General features: G+C 38.2%; 1 protein-coding gene across 2 annotated transcripts in view; it reads left to right on the top strand.

The window, feature by feature from the left end:
• The first annotated feature begins 1,336 nt into the window (after window positions 1-1,336).
• The window catches only part of LOC145987726 (frequenin-2), a 534,394-nt gene continuing 515,914 nt past the window's right edge, over window positions 1,337-19,816 (top strand). For both annotated transcript variants that reach the window (XM_083122324.1, XM_083122323.1), the window contains exon 1: window positions 1,337-1,939. In XM_083122324.1, coding sequence (XP_082978450.1) covers window positions 1,876-1,939 — 64 coding nt within the window. In that variant the 5' untranslated portion in view covers window positions 1,337-1,875. The remainder of the gene's footprint in view (window positions 1,940-19,816) is intronic.

Genomic DNA, 19,816 nt, shown 5'->3' with positions numbered 1-19,816 from the left:
CAATATTAGGTGACCGTTAGCACTATGCATCTCATTGATTAGAAAATATGACATCAGATGAGCTACAAAATTTCTTCATCATGTTTCAGAAATAAAAATAATAGGAAAAAGGATCAAAAAGGAAAAAGAATACCGGAATATGTTGTTTCATGTAAAGTAAATTAGCAAATATGTAAAATATGTAATATCCTGGCAAATATGTAACATAAAACTAATGAAAATCATGTCAGTTATATAATTCGTTGACATTTTCTTGTTCAAGGTATGTATATAGAAACGAATAGAACATGTAATTACAAATCCGAGCTCTACTTATAATATTTACATTTCAAGAAGACTCATACACAAAAAGAGCTATTGAAATATTAACACTGAAAACTTGGACAATTTCTATTGCCAAGTTCAAAATTAATGTCCATCTAATCTAGCTGGTTTTTCAAGTTTCTTGTGAGCACATGCAAAATATTAGGTCTACGCTATGAACAGTTAAGTGGAAAAACAGCCTTCTGACGTCTCTGCTCGCTGATGTTAGGTGGTCTGTTGAAGAATGGTGACCTTTTTTATCCCACAAGGCTGCATACTTTTAGACGTGAAAATCTTTGATGACTGGACCATCAATGGGCCGAATGATTTTTCAATTATGTTTGTTACATTGTTAAGAAATGATATATCACATTCTGTGGGGAGGGGGTAATAACATCCCTGGCACAGATAAAAATCATTTCATTTGCCATGGATATTTTTTTTGTGAAAGGGAAATCCCGGCAACCCACCCCCACCCCCCGTTAATTCGCACACTGCATAAAAGCGGCATAAATGAACAGAAATAAACAATTTCAGTATGCAATGACGTATAGCCAAAAAAAAAGCAAATTGCTGAGCAAAACAAGAAGAATTTGTTTTCAATTTGCATTCCATTTCGAAGTTCTTTATTTATTTTTATAACAATGCCTTTTGTTCCTTACGTGGTTAGGTGAGAAAAGGCCAGATTTAGGACTTTAAGCATTGTGCACGTAAATGGAACATATTTAGCCTCCCTACATAAGAGTACTGGCACAGGAAATATATTTTTTTAAAAATAATGAACTCCTTCCGCTCCTATCACATTATATCAATGCTCCCCTTGTGTACATTGCTTCATTAAACTTAGTTTCGCCTGTCCACTAGTGAGTGTTACTTCCCACCCACCTTTCCCGGTGGCTATCGTACGCAGTGCAGATACCAAACATAGGTGCGATGCTCGGAGAATAATCTATGACGTCATTCCGAGCGCGCATGGGCACAGAGTCGCTTCCCCCTTCGTTCGCACGTTGCAGCAGACGATGCCAACCGCTAGAGCCATCTACCGGCGGTTCGATGTAACAGCGCGAGTCGAGTTGAAGCAAGCCTTGATGAACGTTTTGCTACCGTTGATCGTAAAATAACCTGTCGAATAGACCAAGTGTGCTTTTTTTTTTTCATTGCTACTCAAATGTGACTGCTTAGTTCTTTATGTTTTCTTGTGTTTGTGACAGCTTAATTTGATTTGCTAGACTTCCGTAGCTGGGATTTCACCGAACGTTCAGCTACGTTTATTGTGCAAGGGGTTTTAACCCCCCATTTGCTAAAGTGAAGGAATTATTTCGCTTCAATTTTTGCGTCCAATCATAGATTGACATCTAGTTATTGATTGGTGAAGGTGTTGTGTATCTTTCATGGACCCCAAACAGGGGTGGTGTGATTACATTCGCTAGTGTTTCGCCTTTTAAAAACCAGAATTTCCAGGCTTTGTTTTCGTGAAGCGTAAGTGTTGTTTTTTATCATTACATAACTCTGAAAGCGTGCGGTAAGCAGAGGAGATAAGCTGCGTGAAAAACAACAAGGACTTGAAGCAAAATGGGGAAGAAGAATTCTAAACTAAAACAAGAAACCATTGACAGGCTGACCAAAGAGACTTATTGTAAGTAGGAAGTTATTTGTTTCTGTTCTTGACTTAACTGTTTAGCAAGTGCTTTGTGATAATGTGCTTGAAATGACGCTAACAAGGTCGTAAAATGCGTTTCGCATGGCCTACTTTGAATTCTTTGGTGACCACTGTTCTTTCTTTATGGAGGGAAAAGGATATTGTTTGGGATAACTATAGCATGGTGCTAAACAGATCACAATGAATACGTAAATTTCCACTGGGCAAGAGTCCATCGGTGCATTCGACTTATCCATCACCATGAACAAGCATTGTTCTTTGTAATCTTAGATAGAGTTAATTAATTACCAGTTTCTATTTTCTTATTTAATGTCTTGTTTGCTTCCTTGCCAACCTTTATCCGTAAGGCGTTTGTGCATGTTTGCTGCCACAAGTTAATCGCAACAATTTTATATGGAATCCAAACCACTACGTTTGAAATGTTACCAGGAATTTTATACCAATTATAATACGAAATTTACAGACCTTTCGCCGGGATCCGTGGCGGAATTTGTTAGCACTGCGCGCTAAGACGTCAGGGGTCCCGGGTTCGATTCCCGACCGTGTCGTTCTTTGTGAGCGTCCCTTCACCAATTTCATCATATCATTATTTTATCCTCATCTTCGCGATAACGTGTGGCAAAAATGCGAAGTAAAATATACGAAATCAATCAATCAATAGAACTTTCTTCACCGTTTCTATCGTAATGCTAATGTAGACGCAGAAATACAGTACACATTGAACAGCATCTCGTGTACATGTAAACAGATAAATGTTGTCAAATTATCTTGCCTTAACTTGAAACCAATCCCAAACTGTGAAGAATAACTTTATTGCGTTGGCCTCCATGATGTAACGGTTAGCGTGAGAAGATGGTCAAGGTTTACGAATTGGAGGCACGTCCTCATCGTGACGATTAATCTGAAAATGTTCAAAATCGACATCAAGGGAAAGTTGCATACGCATTTTTGCGAAACTAAATTTATGATCGGCTAATTTGTTTTGATCTAGACTTTAGAGCAGTAGACGGTTCGATTAAATATGGGATAATACAAAACTACTGTTGACTATTAACTTTGGTCCATAAAATGGTTCATTTTGTCATGGTTGGTTCCGAGACGAAATTTGGCACTGCTTTTCTCATTTCGAGAATGAAGATGACTATCTCGTTCAGTCTTGCTTCGAGTAGCAAATGCGTACGTTCGTTGTCTGGCTGTCTTGATTTGTAGTTGCGTTAAACCACGAATGTAACCTGCTTCCACAATATCTGAGTAAGTCCTGTTACAAAACAATTTTGATTTTGACGATTTCTTCTCCAGTGACTCAGTGTTACCCCTGGAAGCTTGTGATCAAGGTGCCCAGGGTTCTATTACCGAAAGGGGGTACATTGCACCGTGCTTCTGACCTCACTGCAAAATGTAGGTCCAGTCCCAGATACATTATCTCATCATAAGTGGGCTTCAAACGAAATTTCACAGCGGAGGGAGGAGGAAGGGTCAAGGAGAGAGAGCATTTCGCGTCGTCTCGATTTTGTTTCCTTCCCGAAGTCTCAAAATAATTTGTCCGTAATTACAACACGAGATCGTGTCTTGTAACTCTCTAATACTAACTTAGTACCTCATTTGCAACTGCCGACTCGGGGACCGCGTGCGTTAATTGGTCGAGTTTCGATCTCACCAGCTAAGATTTCGGGTTCAAATCCCATCCTGGATATAGGCATGTTCTTTGCGAGTGTCTCTTATCAATTGAATCTAATAACTCATCGCCGTGATTGGCCGAAAGTAGCAGGAAGCGACGCAAAATAACAAAAACATCATTTGTAACCTTATTTTGCAAAAAGGCTATATTCGTGCTTTTGCCTTCGATATCGTTTATCCCAGTCTCTACCGAATAAATAACGTATCTCAGTATTTGTGTGGTGGTGTAAACATCCTGTTTGGTAACTAACAAATTTAATTTATCGTTAACAGCTCGAAGCGTTTGAGTTCGGCTTTCCCTGCATTCCCTTCGCTCACTGCTCTGCGAGTGCCACGCCCCCTAATTTCGGTTTGCCTTCCTGGGTAGCCCACAGCGTGATGTGAACGGTATGTGCAAACCGTTAGATTACTTGTACAGTGGGATCCATGACTATTACCGTTCAAATTGTCCATGACTATTTTCATTAATTCTTCTCTTACATCATGTGTGTTTTTATGCCATGGATTTATATGTATGTTGGTGCAGAAGTTGTTAATTGCTTGTTTTGAGTTTTCTTTTAATTCTTGAAGCTCTTTTTGGGTCAAATAAAGTGCACGAACATGGTGATGGACAATTTGCACGTAATACTCATGGATCCCACCGTACTGTTTCACTCGGAACACAATCGACCTATTCAGTGTCGCCTATTGTGACTAACCGCGGCGACGTTAGATGTCATGATAGAAAGAAGGGTGGGGCATGAAGCGTAAAGGATGTTTGAAAATGTATCATCACGGCAGGAGGAATTTGGGTCATGTTAAGAGCATATAAAATTACTTACTTTATTGCTACACTCGGTTAACTGTAGGCAGATCCACAGTATTTAATTTCAATACATGCTTCGGGTGCACACAATTAATTTAACATATACTCCAAAAGTTACGGGTTTGAATCCACGCCAAAGCATGGATTTTTCATTCTTCCTGGTTCTTTTCGTCGCGATAAACTCCGGAAGGTAGAAAAAGTGACCTTAATTGAATTAAATATAAACAAGTATTGAACGTTTTCGCTCTATTTGTGGGTAGGATTTGAAAGCAGAAATTGTATCCAGAAGGCATTGGCCAGTTTCGTTTTGTCTCCTTTCTGAAGAAACCTGTTTCGTCAATCTTTGTTTCATGTCGAGTTGTAAATGCTTTTCTCGTTCTTAATCCTGTCTCGATTTGTAAATACCTGACTCAGGTTTCTAAATGCAATTCTGTCCAGTCTCGAGTCTTGAACTTGTCTCCACAAACCTTCACAGCGTATAGAGGTCATTGAATGGCATATCATAATGACATTTTTTGTTTCACGCTAGAGGGGGCTCGAATAATGAATTGTATACTAAAAGTATGCAACCACGTTATACAGGTTCACACTTGCCACCAAGGAATTAGATTTGCAATTTTAATATAAGCAAAATATAATACTAGTCTGTAATTGGATACGTTATACTTAGTTTAGTATTTCGAACGCGAGCGAGAGACACGCACAAAAATTCTTGTCCCAAGTTTACAGATGTCAGTGTCATTTTAGTTCTCGTCTCGACAAGTCTGATCTCGAATTTTAAAATGGCGTCTAGGAAAAGTAACCCTACATAGTTGAATGTGTTAATTTCATCGTTGGCTTTCAAAGTGGCAGAAAACCGACTTTAAATAACACAAATATAAACAAATTTCACTATGGTTGTTAGCATTGCCATGCAGTAGATATTCTTCTGGAACTGTTTCTTACAAGACGTTAGTCGAACCATCGTTTTAATGCACTTTTACATGGGTACAGGACTGTGTCGTTGACAGCAATTAAAAATCAGCTCTTGGAAGTTACGTAGAGAATGATGACCAATCACGTTGCTTATGTAACACATGGACAACCTGTTTCTAGTTGCGTGTTTCTATTCACCAACAAAATTAATCTGCAACGCCTTTATTATTTGGGTACGTAAACGGAACGATTTTAATTTCTTAAATTGAATTAAAACTCAATTCTCACTTCCCTTCTAGATCAATATTATGTATTTACTGAAATATATTAGTTGAATATACCGCTTCGAAATTTGCTTAAAACAAGATCTATCTAATCATCTCGCTTCAAACAATATTTGTATAAAGTGTATATTTATGTTCGTTCGCTGTAGCCTTGTACTACTCGTACTTTGTTTGTTTGATTTGTTCTTGTAAGTCCACTTTATTCACATATAAGCTAATCGGGACTGGACCTACAGTTGAAAGTGGTATTTGAACTAATGTGCAGTGTGGTTCCAACGCAATGCCGCTGCCATTTTGTTAGAGTGCCGGCGACAATCATAACGTCGGTTTGCCCGGGTATCGAACCTGGCACCTCTTGATTACTTTGCATACCTGAATACAGATTTATAGAATAACTTGCATATTTTATAAGCTGATATCTTTATTTTATTTGAATGGTAATTATATATGCATACATTAATGCCTACAATTAAAGTGAGAGTTAGTAAATATTTTGTCACTGCTATCGGATTAAAAATTATATATTCTCGCAATGTCTGTTGAACGTGAAAACTGAGGGCTGGCACTGCGAGTCGGTGCTTTCCGTGTTGACACGTTTCACGTACATCTTTACTCCGCTGAAAAAAAATCTGTATAAATTCGGTTTCTCAATATGAATCGACAACGATAATGGATTTTAAAAATAGATTCAAAGAGCTTCAAAACATGACCAACGTTATATTTGTAAGACTACCTAATACTAAGAAAAAGTTGTTTCGCAAAATTGACGATAACTGTTTTTTGACAAATTTTCAAAATCTGAAAATTAAGATTTGTGCTTATAACCTCTCTGACTGCACCATGCTAAAATTTCATCTCGATAAGACAATCCGTTTTTGATTTATAGAATTCGAAAAGGGGGATTGTTTGCGAAATTGAAAAAAACTGTCCTTTTTTGTTCTCACGACGATAAAAAATATAAGGCATACTCGAAAAAAAATAGTTAACATAGATTAACGTAGAATTGAATAAACTAAATTTTGATGCAACTCGTTTTTTTGTAGGTCTACTGGTTAATTTGTAATTGGATTTCAAAGTCGAGTACCTATAATTTTTAATCTGACAGTGTAACCACCCTCCGCAATTATTTGAGTGTAACGGTGCGTTATATTAGCTAGGGAGGAATACCCAATTACGTAGTGGTTACGTCACCGCCTTGTAATCGTGAGGTCCGGGGTTCGATAACCAGTGGAGGTTGGTGTGGTGCATTTTTGAGTTCCATGTGTCGTATGTGAATATACGTACTAGAAATAGAAAGAATTAGTGAAAGCAATTGCATTTGTACGATGGGGTAATTTTACGTCTCAAAATTCGTAAACCTTTTAGCCCGGTGTTAGGCATTGACTTGCTAATACTATCTGATAGTACGGGTAAGTGTGAGCAAAGAAGGGTACAAGCTCCCAACCCCCATTTCGTTAGTCGAGAGGCTCGTTTTTTGAGAAGCTGCTAGGCTAGTAGCATCAAGAGCCATGCTGAAGTGAAATCGGTTAAGTAAACTCTGGCTCCGTTTGTATTGGAAGTTTAACTCTTTCACGAGAGGCGCTGGTGGCTAAGAGTCCCCCGGGTAGATCTCCACAATGTAATTATCAAATAAAGACTTGGCCCGATGCAACATCTCCAGTGGTATTTGCTGAATCGTATTTGGAAAGAATCGATAGATGCCCCAGTTAGACTTGGGCCTCCCGGATGGCGTAGTGGTAACACCATTTAAAACAAGGCATTAATAATAATAATAATAATAATCAAGGGTCCCGAGTTCGATGCCCGGTGCAGGCACATATTGGTTCGGATCCAACTTTAAACTGTAGGTCAAGTTCCGATTAGCCTCACAGTGCTAAAAACAAGAGCTCAATCAATCAAACCTGCCGATCTGCGTGGAGAAGTACTTAGCACAGCACGCTACGACGCCAGTGGCCCCTTGTTCGAATCCCGACCTGGGCATGGGTGTTCTTTCTTCATCATATCACTCATCCTCATCTTCACGATAAGCCAAAAGTGGAAGAAAGGCGAAGAAAAATAAACAAAATCAATCAAATCAGATAGGTTCTTGTAAAATTGAGACGAGAACGAAATCTGATAGGCACCTGTACAATTGAGATTTATAATATCTATTTCGATTGTCGAAACATTGGAAAACTCACTTAAATAGTACATTTCGCAGCTGAAATATCCAAATATATATATATAAAAAAACACATATTCGTTACGTACTACTGAAGATAGAGAAATGATTTTACACTCAATTGAATCGGCTCGACATTCTATATCGGCTTGAACAAAATTTTTCTATGTATAGGCTAATTTGGACACCATTTTACAATGTAAACCGTCCTAAGTCAGCCACATGTTGTTTGTAGTTCTTCTAATGTGTGGAAATGTAAGAACAAGAACATTTTAAAATGCTATGTGCTTTATATGGTGAAAAACAAAGTGTTTAAAACGCGGGGAAAACCATTTGTTCTTAGTTATATCTACGGACCGTATTTGGCGCTGCAGTCGAAGTGCAATTCGGAAGATTTCCGCTTCTAAAATAGTCCCAAGATTTCGAGACTGAGCTGCGAGACCGTTCCTAAAGGGCGTTCGCTGTTCGCTTCAAGTACGGTTTAACCTTTCTGCCTAAACGGGATCCGAATCACTGTGCAATGTGCCTCCAGTCAATCTGAGCTGCTCGTAAAAATAATGAATCTTTATTGAGCGAGCTAGGTTCAGCATATGTTGTTCTCGCACCTGCATATACTTGTATTGACTACGATAGTGTAAAAATACAGTTATAAAATAAAAATGAGAAAGAAAATTAAAACTCTGAAATAGAGGACGACGAAATTTTTCTGAGATTTCATGTTTTTTCCTATTGCTTTGTTTTCGTAGTGAACCACTTACAGAGAAAAACGTCAAGGAAAGTTAAGTTTATCGGCTTGGTACAGTGGGATCCATGAGTATTACCGTGCAAATTGTCCACCATGTTCGTGCACTTTATTTGACCCAATAAGACCTTCAAGAATGAAATGATAACTCAAAACAAAATGTTGACAACTTCTGCACCAGCATACATAAATATCCATTAAGAACATATAGGATGTAAGAGAAAAATCGATGAAAATAGTCATGGACAACTTTCTGAGCAATACTAGTGAATCCCACTGTACAGCGATATCGTCAATGGATGATATTCAATGTGACGTCAGCGGCGGAGAGCATGATGGGGAATCTGGCCAAACCGCACGTGCTCCTGCACTCAGTCCGGCAACCATAGCAAGCGTGAAGCGAAGCTAATGTTGCGTGCATGAAAATGACCCGATGTTTTACATTTTTAATTGTATTACTATTATTGTATATTTTCAAATCAAGTTTCCTTTTGGTGAATTAATGCGTTGTGTATGTGCGTGTACCATTGTTTATGTATTAATTGTGAGAGAACATCATACCTTTATACAGTTCAAAGGCGCAACCACGAATTTTTGTCTGGGGGGGCAAGTACTAGGATAAACGTACCAACAACAATAATAACAACAACAATAATGACTATTATTATTATTATTATTATAGTAGTAGTAGTAGTAGTAATAGTAGTAGTAGCAAAAACGTTATTATCCTCATAAATTACGCAAAGATGGGGTAGAAGTCCGCACTTGTTTGGAACAAAGGATTTGAAATATTTTTTCAACACCGTCAATTTCACATTAGCTAATAATGGAAAACAAGCACACAAACTGTATTTTTAAATGACAGAAAATGAATGATAAATGCATTCCGTAGATAATAATTTTTGTACATATAACATGTATAACTTTTATGTTTTACACATATGCATCATGGAGCGACATAAAATAAATAATGTATATGCAACATGCTAACATTAATCGTGTATGTATTGAAAGTTTATTCAATACATATATGCAACACATTATTTAAATACATTACAGAAAACAACTTTATTGCGAGCGAGAAAATCTTTAGATCCAATTTTTGCAATTTCTAACAATATTGATTTAATAGGGCATAAATAATTTCACTGGACGCCATGGCGCCATACAACTTTTCCATTTAGATCGCTCGGCATCCGTGGCCGACTCGCGCTGCACCTTACCTAAGGTTCTGAACTTGACGAAATCTAGAAATGTATTTTAATTAGCGTAACGTTTGAAATCGAAGGGAGCAATTTCTCCTCTGCGCCCCTTGCAGTTACCCTTTGCCGTCAATGTTTGCATACCCTTGCACCCTTATTTGCCCCTAATAGGGCGCAAATAATATCACGGGGTGCCAAGGCATACTCTCTTTCACAATGTTTTATTCATTTAGATCATTCGGCACCCATGACTGACTTGACTAACTTGACGAAACTGAGAAAAGCAGGTTTTGCGAGCGAAGCGAGCTTCCATAATATTTTATGCAATGTACTTTTAATTGCATAAAATTTGAAATCCAAGGGGGGCTTTTCTCCTCCGTGCCCGCCCTGCAGGTGCCCTTAGCCATCAATGCTTGCCCTCCTTGCCCCCCCCTGGATTTGACTTCCGTCGAAGGTTGGAGGGGGCAATGCCCCCTGTGGTTGTGCCATAGATACAGGTTTCGTCCGTGGTTAAGATGGCGTGATTTTTCCAATCCCGGGTGAAATATGAATCGTATTTCAAAGGCAAGTCCTGCGTTCATGGCTAGCTTTATATGACTTTTGTGTCATTCTTTACATCCGCATGCTTTGCAACGTGTGTGGTTGCTGTACGATCTCAAACACAGAAAATTTGAAATAGCCTACTGCTTATCAATCAGCGGGTGAGTTCGAACTATGAGTATATTTGTATATACTTTTCAGCATATCTCATTACACATACGAGAAGTGACAGTGATACGTTACGGCCTTAAAAAATATAGTACACAATTTTGTACTTCGGAACATTTCTATAAATTATCATTTTCACGAGACAAAATTTGTTTTAATTTACTTTTTTTAAAAAATATATTTTTAATTTTCATTAAAATTTCCTCCAGCGGGAATCGAATTTCGGATCCTTCGATTACAAGGGGATAGCGATAGCCACTGCACTATCGGATAGGTCCGATTGATTCCATAAGAAACAGGCTCCATAGTCCTGTATTTTTTCGTATGTTACATAGCTTTATACAACGTTGTTTTGTGGCAAATAACAACTTTTTAGATACTCTGGGCATTGTTGAAGTCTACGTTTGGTATATAATCTAATGTGAAAGTTTATAATCGTTATATTTGTACCTTGAATCACTGCCACAAAAGCTGTGAGTGCAATGCTTATCAAACGTGTTTTCAACATGCTCCGTCTGTGCTGAGAAACGTTTGCCGGAATCATGGTCGCGGGCGTGCTTTCGCGCAATGAATTGTGGGGGAAGTTGTTCGCTGAATATCATCCATTCGAAAATGTCTGTTGTGATGATCAAGGAAGCCAGTGCACATTACATTAATTCCTCGAAGAACAACGACAAAAACAAGTAACTCTGAAAATGAAACTGTCAAAGCAGGAAAGTTTCTTTTGAAACTGCCACGTCCGAATGACTAGATGCGGCAACTAGTGAGGATGTTACGTTAAATTGCCTTGCTGTGGGTTATCAGGAAAAGGAAAGTAGGGAACTTATCTGTTACAGGGGGCTCTTCGCTTGTTTCGCAATGCCAAGGTTTGTAGGACAGTTAACTGTTCTTCAGTCAGGTTCTTATCGCGATCCGGTTGTGAAAGGAGTGAAGCAAACTATGACTCGCGAACCGCATGTGTCCGTCTGGCTTCAGCGGCGGCACGAGGCCTTTCACAGTTATCTAGATATTATCAATAGTTTAATAGACATACGTAATCATGAAACTATTGAGAATATCTAGAGAACAGCGAAAGCATACTACACGAAAATTCACATTAATGCTCTACATAGAAGAAATTCTAAGCTGATGTAATTGTTCAGATTTTGGAATATCATAGCAGTTTTTTCGAAATTAGAGAAAAAAATTGAAAGCAGCTGCCCTGGTGGTGGCCAAAGAAAACAATGAAAACATGAGACACTCGTGGAACCTTTTTCAACTACATCAAATACCAATCAAATTGGAACTCAAGTGTGTACCTACTGCCAAACGATAAAAATTTTGCTTTACCGAGTAAAGTTACGCGATTTGGACGGAGAATGCACGCCTACCGTCTCTCTGGAGCCCGTACGATCGGCATTTGCCTGAGAGAAGTGGTGTGTTTCTGGCGGAGATCAAGTCATCACATAGGAGCCGTAACATCGGTATTCATCGAGAGAAAAATAAAGGAAAATAACTTCCTCAGTAGTAGCTTCCAGTGTATGAAACTGTCACTATCAAATAGCGATATAACTTCAAAAGCACAATGAAGGTATAGTTTTGGGCAGCTATGTCTGGAAGAATAATATACTGAAATAGAAACGCGATTTTTACACTGAAAAGTAAGAAAAATACCACCGAAAAATCGAGCAATAGGCAGTATCCAAAACCACAAAAAGACCAAATTCTTCTTCTTCCTCTTATCATGCGTCTATCAACCACTTGAAGAAATTATGCTTAACAACAAAGATCACGAAAGAAAGACAACGGCCGCTGATCTTTACAGAGACTGCCACCAGTCCACACAAATAAATGAGACTTTTCTTTTAAAGTAGGACCAATGTTTGCCTGTTCTGTGCAATAGCAACGGTCGCACTTCAAAACCTAAAGGTGCATCCCCACTATGCCAGTTGGCATGACGGCGCCCAAAAGTCGTTATGCTTTACCGAATTCAATAGACGTCCTCACAGGACTGAGGTGTGGAGACTTGCATCAGTCTAGATCAATGGCTTGTTGGCAGTGCACGTGAAATACTCCGTTAAAATGCATGGCAACACGAGTGGCAAAATTTGTGTTTATTAAAAAGATAAACATGAAACAGTTTTTTGTTTTAAACATGTTTTAATCAAACACACACAAGAAACATGTTTTAAACAAATGAAGCGTTTAAAACAATGCTAAAAATACTTATTTTCTAAGAATGTTGATTAATAAGGAATATGTTAATCATCCATGACTGTCTCTAGTCATAAAGTAAACACTTAATTAACTTCTTAAAATACCTATTTACGCATGTAAGCTGTTCGAGAAGGATAAACTAATCCATAATATCCACGCGTTAGCTACACTGTTTTCCGAAATACATTCATCGTGAATACAACAAGATACTGACATTAACACTAGAGGCACGTATCTAGAAATATGTTTCGGGGAGGGTGTCCGACCCAAGTGTCTCAAAACAATAATAATAAGGTTTATACTAAAATAATTATATTAAATTATTTAAAATAGTTTTAATTTAAATATTCAAATTAATATTATAATTTTATAACATGAATAGGTAAAAGGACGGCATAAGAATAGCGAAACAGCAGGTATTCATTGTCTTACTTAAAAATTTATAATGTATTATAAAAAAGGCTTTGGCAAGAAACAAGGAAATTAATGGCAAATAGATAAACAATTGAACATAAAAAAAGGATTTTAGATCCAATTGACAAAAGTAAAGTTCCTGGTAATATTTTATGTGTGTTATTATAAGTAGTAATAAAGCTTGCTCTTTCCCTTTTGGGCGGCTGACGGTGGCACGCTCAGCGGCCGCCTGGACGCCAACTCCCGTCAAATCGCGTGGGATACCTCCGCTATGCAAACCGCTATCTTCGAAATGACTTTAAGTTCTCAGAATTATAGTTGCAATTACATTCAAAATAAGCACGTTAATTGTCACGGGGGATGTTGGAAATGTTGTCCTCGTGCATCCACTCGTTTTTGGCACGGTTTTTAGGAAATTTTGTGGGCTGATCCCGGAGATTTGTTTTAAATTTTATGCAATAATAGGCTAACGATTTACCATAAAATGCCTTTTCTTGTTCCTTGGCAAGATAATGTAGGCGTTTCTGTTTGAAAATCGTCTCGTGACATTTCTGAGTGGTATTGATTGATTGATTGATTGAGTTGGTGTTTTAAGTCCACGTTATGCACAGTAAGGCTAATCGACTGGACCTACAGTTTAAAGTGGGATCCGAACCACTATGTGCCTGAGTGAGTTGGACTCGGCCTGGCAACAGGCCTGTCGACACAGGCCAACGACACGTACGCACTTGGTCGGCTTTTACGCCCGGCCTTGCCAACTGGCATAGTGGGGACGCACCTTAACTCTCAATATGACCGCATAACATAATATAACATTATAAGAGTTAGTGTTTTCGGTTTAACATATGTTTTGAAGAAGGGGTGCTGAAGGGAGTGCGGAAGAAAATTAAGAGATGCGCAAGCACAATTTCCCACCCCACTGGCGCCGCTCATGTCTGGCACGCAGAAATTCGGTTAGATTAATTCCTTTTGCTTCGTGATAAGCTAGATAATTCTCTTGCCTACAGACTGAGAATCTACTGAGTTTGCGGAGTATCCGACAACGATATCACGGTATATTTTTTCCATACTAATGTTGTATAATATTTTTTGAGTGAACTTTGACTTTTTCATATCTTTTGAAACGGTGTGTGGTAGGGTGACGCCCTATAATAATAAAGGTCGTAGCTTCAAATCCATGGTAAATTTCATTCCATTGTATCATCATCTCGATTAACTACGAGACCTAGAAAGTGGTATTATACAACTAAAATAATAATTAAAATTAATAGTTGTAAACCTTCACCAAAAAGATTAATTATTACATTCAGTACGCATCTTTCATTTTCTATTAAGGAAAAGAGCATATAACAATGCAAACTTTGTGCAATATTAATTCGCCTCTTGCAGCCCTGAAACATGATTTTAATATAATATTAATATCCGTAGCGACGCCAAACAAATGGTTTGACAAGAAGGTCGTAAAACAATTAGAAAGTGGTGTACAACAGCTCTGAAAATTAACGCACAATATCTATAAATATACTTTTGTATGTATGCTATACGGCTGATGGCTGAGTATAATTATTTGCATTCAGTTAAAAATTTGCTTCTCTTTGCCGTACGTAGTACTAAAGTGATGTCATTACGTCAACCAATGAACATCCACTGTCGTTAAACGACTCACCTGTATATCTAACCCTCTTGGACGACCTATAAATTTCGAACCGTTCATAATGTGACGCGAGAATTCCACAATTACTTCTGTTGTCTAAATTGAAATTTGTTTTGACGATTTTAATGGAATTCTGCGCTCAATGGAATTGTGATATCAGGATTATCGTGAAAAATAGCATAATACCGTTATCTTCGAAAAGAGCCGATGGGATAAATATTTGCACGTTAACCTTTCTTTATCCCCATTCTAAACCGAGCTTCAGCCACATACAGGGAAGTTTTTTTTTTTTAATTATTATTTTTTTTGTATGGCTCGAGTTTACTCATCTCCCGACCAAAGTGTGATCCTACGTGACAGTGCATTTCATTAGCGACTGTCAACAAGGGGCACAAAGAACAAGGGATGTTCCGGCTTCCCGCGGAATCTAATTTGCATATCCCCCCCTTCCGCGCACCAACTCCCCGAAAAGCTAATGGCGTGCATCGACCATACGGATACACACACATGCGACACGCAGCGTGTCAATCCATGCATTGTCTGGCAGAGGGGAGGGCCGTGAAGTGTGCTGTAATCCCCCTTTTTTGTTGTGCGGTAACTAAAGTGTCAGTATTTTGCTTTTGTAGCCTTACAAAAAAAAAAAAAAAAAAAAAAAACTGTCCAGGATGGTTTTACTAAAGCCTTTCCCCGGTGCCCTATAATCCTTCCTCTTCAGACGAGAAATCTTGTCATTCCTGGATTTGTTAACTTTTTTTTCTGTCATGGGGTGAAAACAAATAGGAATTTGAGTTTATTGTATCTGCACTTCACACATTGGGGCTTCTATTACGGTGCGGAATCACTGGCTATTGAAGTATACCAGACACACAAGTTTTGTACATAGGTGTAAGCAGGGATGGAGGGATCGAACATGTCCGTCGACCCCCCCCCCCACCCTGGAAATTTACATTGTTCATTTTAAGTTACAAAAAAAATCAGAAAGTAGTTATTTTTACAGCTACCAGTAACTGAAATAAAATTCAGTTACTTATTATTCGAACAGAGTAACGAAGTGAAATTGGCGTTAAATCGAAAAAAAATAGTGTAAAATACAGGAAACAGTTTGTTTTCATATGCTACCATTTAAACCAAAGAATAAATGGTTTCATATTTTAAGAATTCTAAAATTAGAGTTTTATACGAGACGTAACACAACGTAAACACTATCACTAAAATTTCCTCTTAACCTTTAAAGCTTTTTCTTGAACAATATATAATATCAAGGTATGTATTTTCGTACACTAACTGCATGAAATATAAAATAAAGTTCTGCTAGGTATTCAGTAGAGTCGGTAGGGCGTCGGTGAGAGACCCTGGTTCGATTCCCGAGGGGAATGATTTCAGGTGAGAATTTTTCCAGCAATGTCAGTGCATGGTGCGACTCTGTGGTTCACCAATGGATGTGAAGGTGGCAGGAGCATGGTGCTGATCAAATCACCTCCACAAATGGCCGAGATCCTGTATGTGTGAGGCCCTATACACCCACATCCCCATATGCCTCCATGGTATGTTGCACTGTCCATGGAATGGCTTTATCGTTTCAAGTATACTAATTGCGTCCTTTTACCGCGTGTTCCAAAAGTCGCGCAACCCGAAATTTCATCGATAATAACTTGTAAACCCAATGTTGCAATTACACAAATTAAAGTATTGAAATATGCCAATTGACAAGGCATCAAGATTCAAAGAAACGTATAAATACGGAACTCAAGTTGTTATTGATGAAAAGAATTGCACGACTTTTTAAACACTCTGTAGATAACTTCTCTATTTTCGAATATGGCTATATCCACTTTTTGCATAGATATACAAATTTATTGGGTATGGACCAATAGCCTAAAGTTATATCCGACCCTGTGTCAAGCTGGGGCTCGAACTCGCGACTCCATGTTAACAAGGAAACAGCTTTAATTACTTCTCTACAGGAGAGACAATATTATTCCTCTTTTTTCTTTTCATTGTCAAATATACAGTTTTTATTAAATCAATTTCCGCATCGGTCATACAGCGGGTTCTGTGTTTAAGTCCCGATCTAGGGAAGAACGTTGCTTTCTTTTGGGCATGTCTCTTCTTCATTATCATTCGTCGTCGTCACGACGAGCCAGAAGTAGCAGAACATCGACGTCTAAATAAGATAAATTACAAATTAAATGAACCAATCTGCAAAATAACTACTCTTATCTGAAGACAGGATTCCATATATAACTGTAAAATGGTGTTATTTAGTCTAGCGATGTAATTTCCGGGTGCCATACTAGGAAGAAAATGAAGGCAATGTGACTGATGAAGATAAATAAAAACCTTGCATCTGCCCCGACCCGCAACACCAGTGTTGAAAATCACCTACATCCGCCAGAGAACGGGCCGTTCCAACCAGTCCTCATCCCTTCCTCTTTACGAGATCCCTGTCCTCTCGCCAGACACAATGATCCCGTAAACAACACCGTGTATGCGCCACCTAGAAGCTCGTACCTACAGCGCGAGCATGGAAACCAAAGCAGTTCATTTGCACAGGAATGTAAAAATGAGAGCACGTTACCGACGTTCCGAGGAAGAAATATGGCCCGTGTGTTTACAGAATCTAATGCCTTTCGTCCTTTTTTTCCCACGTGTTTGCACCGATAATCTGTTTCTCCCTTTACCTGCAATACTGTTAGAGATAAAGCCTTGTAGCCGTAATCTTTGTTTTTGCTCGAGCTATGCACTTTCGATGTAAATAGCGATGGGAATGTTCAGTTAGAAATTTTCCGACTTTGTGAGCAATCCGGGTTTCCATGAGAGTTCGGATCTAATACCTCTATTACTACATTTCCCCCACCCCTCCCAGTGACAAATGTCCTGAACTGACTGGTCAAAACCTAAGCGATGCTCACCTGCCAGGATTTTCGCTCATTGAGCATACTGATCATTTACTCAGCAGCTTTAATGTGTTTTGCATCGGAAGCAAAGTTTTAAGTTCACATTTAGGCTCTGATGGAATCGAACTCTGAACCTTTTGATTACAATACGAATCTTTAGCACTATACCTTCCGGATACCCTAATAAAGCCCATTGTTAATAATATGATTTTATTTTTCTTATTTAGCGTCGCTTTTCTGCCACTTTTGGCTAATTGCGACGGCGAGGATGAGTTAACATATGATGAATTATGAAGGAACACTCACAGAGAACACCCATTCAATTTACCTCTCCCAAAGACCGTGTGTTTCAAGCACTCATCATTCTATTCAAAAGTTGGAGATGCCAGGGGTCCCGGGTTCGAATCCCGGCCTGGGCATGGGTGTTTGTGTACACCAAAAACATAATCATATATCATTACAAAATAATTACCTTCCCCACCCTATTTACTTGTCACCAGATCATGCAAGCAAGGACTTCGCCAAGCTGTGAGCTCTCTCTGTAGTTACAGCAATATATATTAAATTTCCCTTCACACATTTCATTTTCAATTTTTAGGTCATGCTACTTGGGGGGAATGCAGCTCCATCTTCTCAGTTCAGGTTTCCAACAACGGAACTAATTACATAAAGTTAAAATAATTCATGAATGCTTATTAATTTAATTCGTTGCTTTGGTAAATGAGTGGGTATAGGAATCTTTAGGTGGGAAGCTTCCCATTCATCCTTCACCTTGCCACCATCTCTGAAAGATGAGTTCAGATAAAGCGGCACATTCTTCATCTGTTCAACCATATGAAGTGTGGCACTTTATGCGAACAGATGGGTAATAGAGCTTTGATAGTTTGTTCGATAGATGGCAGCAAAAGTTAAGATGTAATTAATGTATATAATTCAAATTAAGCAGAAACTATATATGAGCATTTTTATTGAGTTAATATGAACTACAGATACGTCATCAGGACACCGAAATTAGCAAGTAGGCGAAATTTTATAGAAATTGGAGAGTGGTCCGGTATTGTAAACTCATGCCAATTGTAATGTAGTGTTTCTATATTAACCATCTGCTTTGAATAAAGAAATAATTAATGTAATTGATAAATTAATAACTTCTTTGAGCTCTTACTTGGAATAAATTGAAAGGTAATTTGTTTTGCAACAAACTACTGTCAGATCGTGTAATTTCTGTGTGTGTGTGGGTTATGTGATAATGTAAGATATGTGTGGATGAAAATATAAATCGACTGATTAAAAGCGATTGATTGGCAGTCAGTTACAGAGCTGCACTTGCAATAATAGGTAATGCTTTAATAAAAGCAAGTGAAACCATAAAATTCTCCGCCTTGTAGCAGTCTTCTCTTAATATAATGCACAATTTTACACATAAACCAAAACAAAATTTATTCAACGAACAAATAATGTCACGCACTTACATAAGTTACTGTTTACATATTATTTATTATTAAGTATTCATTATGAAACGATTACAGAGGGACGCCTGAAAGTTGTAGATTTTACATAAAGTTTTCTAAATATTGTCTCAGTTTCAACGGGAATTAGAATGGTTGAAATATAATTACATATAAAAATACTTTTTTGTATCAAATTTCCCCGCCCACCTCTTCTCCAATAATATTTACGTGAAGTTGGCAATGTTGGATTCTAAGGAAAAGGTGCAAACTCAAATATTGAAATGTTTATTTTATAAGCAACTTGAATTATATGAACTTGTTCATAAATAGGACAGTCTAACGACATAGTATGTTAACGGAAATTTGAAAGTCAAGACTAGCTGTGTTCAGAACTGTTGAAAAAAAATTCACGTGACATCTTTTACAGCAAGTCTTAGAACAAGGTTTACACGCAATTATTCATGTTTACAGAAACTCTCGTCTGTCGCTTCTAACCTCAATTCAAGTTTAGAAAAGACATTTCGGTTTCAGATAAATTCGGATATAGGGTTGGTTGAGTTGGTGTTTTAAGTCCACTGTATGCACAGTAAGGCTAATCGAGACAGGACCTACAGTTTAAAGTGGGATCCGAACCACTATGTGTCTCCACCGGTTATCGAGGCTCCTTGATTACAAGGCGACGACGCTAACACTGCACCATCGGGGAGGCTCTGATGTAGGGAACAAATTATCTGAATGCATAGGGGT

The sequence above is a fragment of the Lepisma saccharinum genome, chromosome 5 (genome assembly GCF_977018435.1).
Source record: "Lepisma saccharinum chromosome 5, izLepSacc3.1, whole genome shotgun sequence".
NCBI classification, from domain to species: domain Eukaryota; kingdom Metazoa; phylum Arthropoda; class Insecta; order Zygentoma; family Lepismatidae; genus Lepisma; species Lepisma saccharinum.
This window is presented reverse-complemented; position numbering and strand designations above follow the sequence as displayed.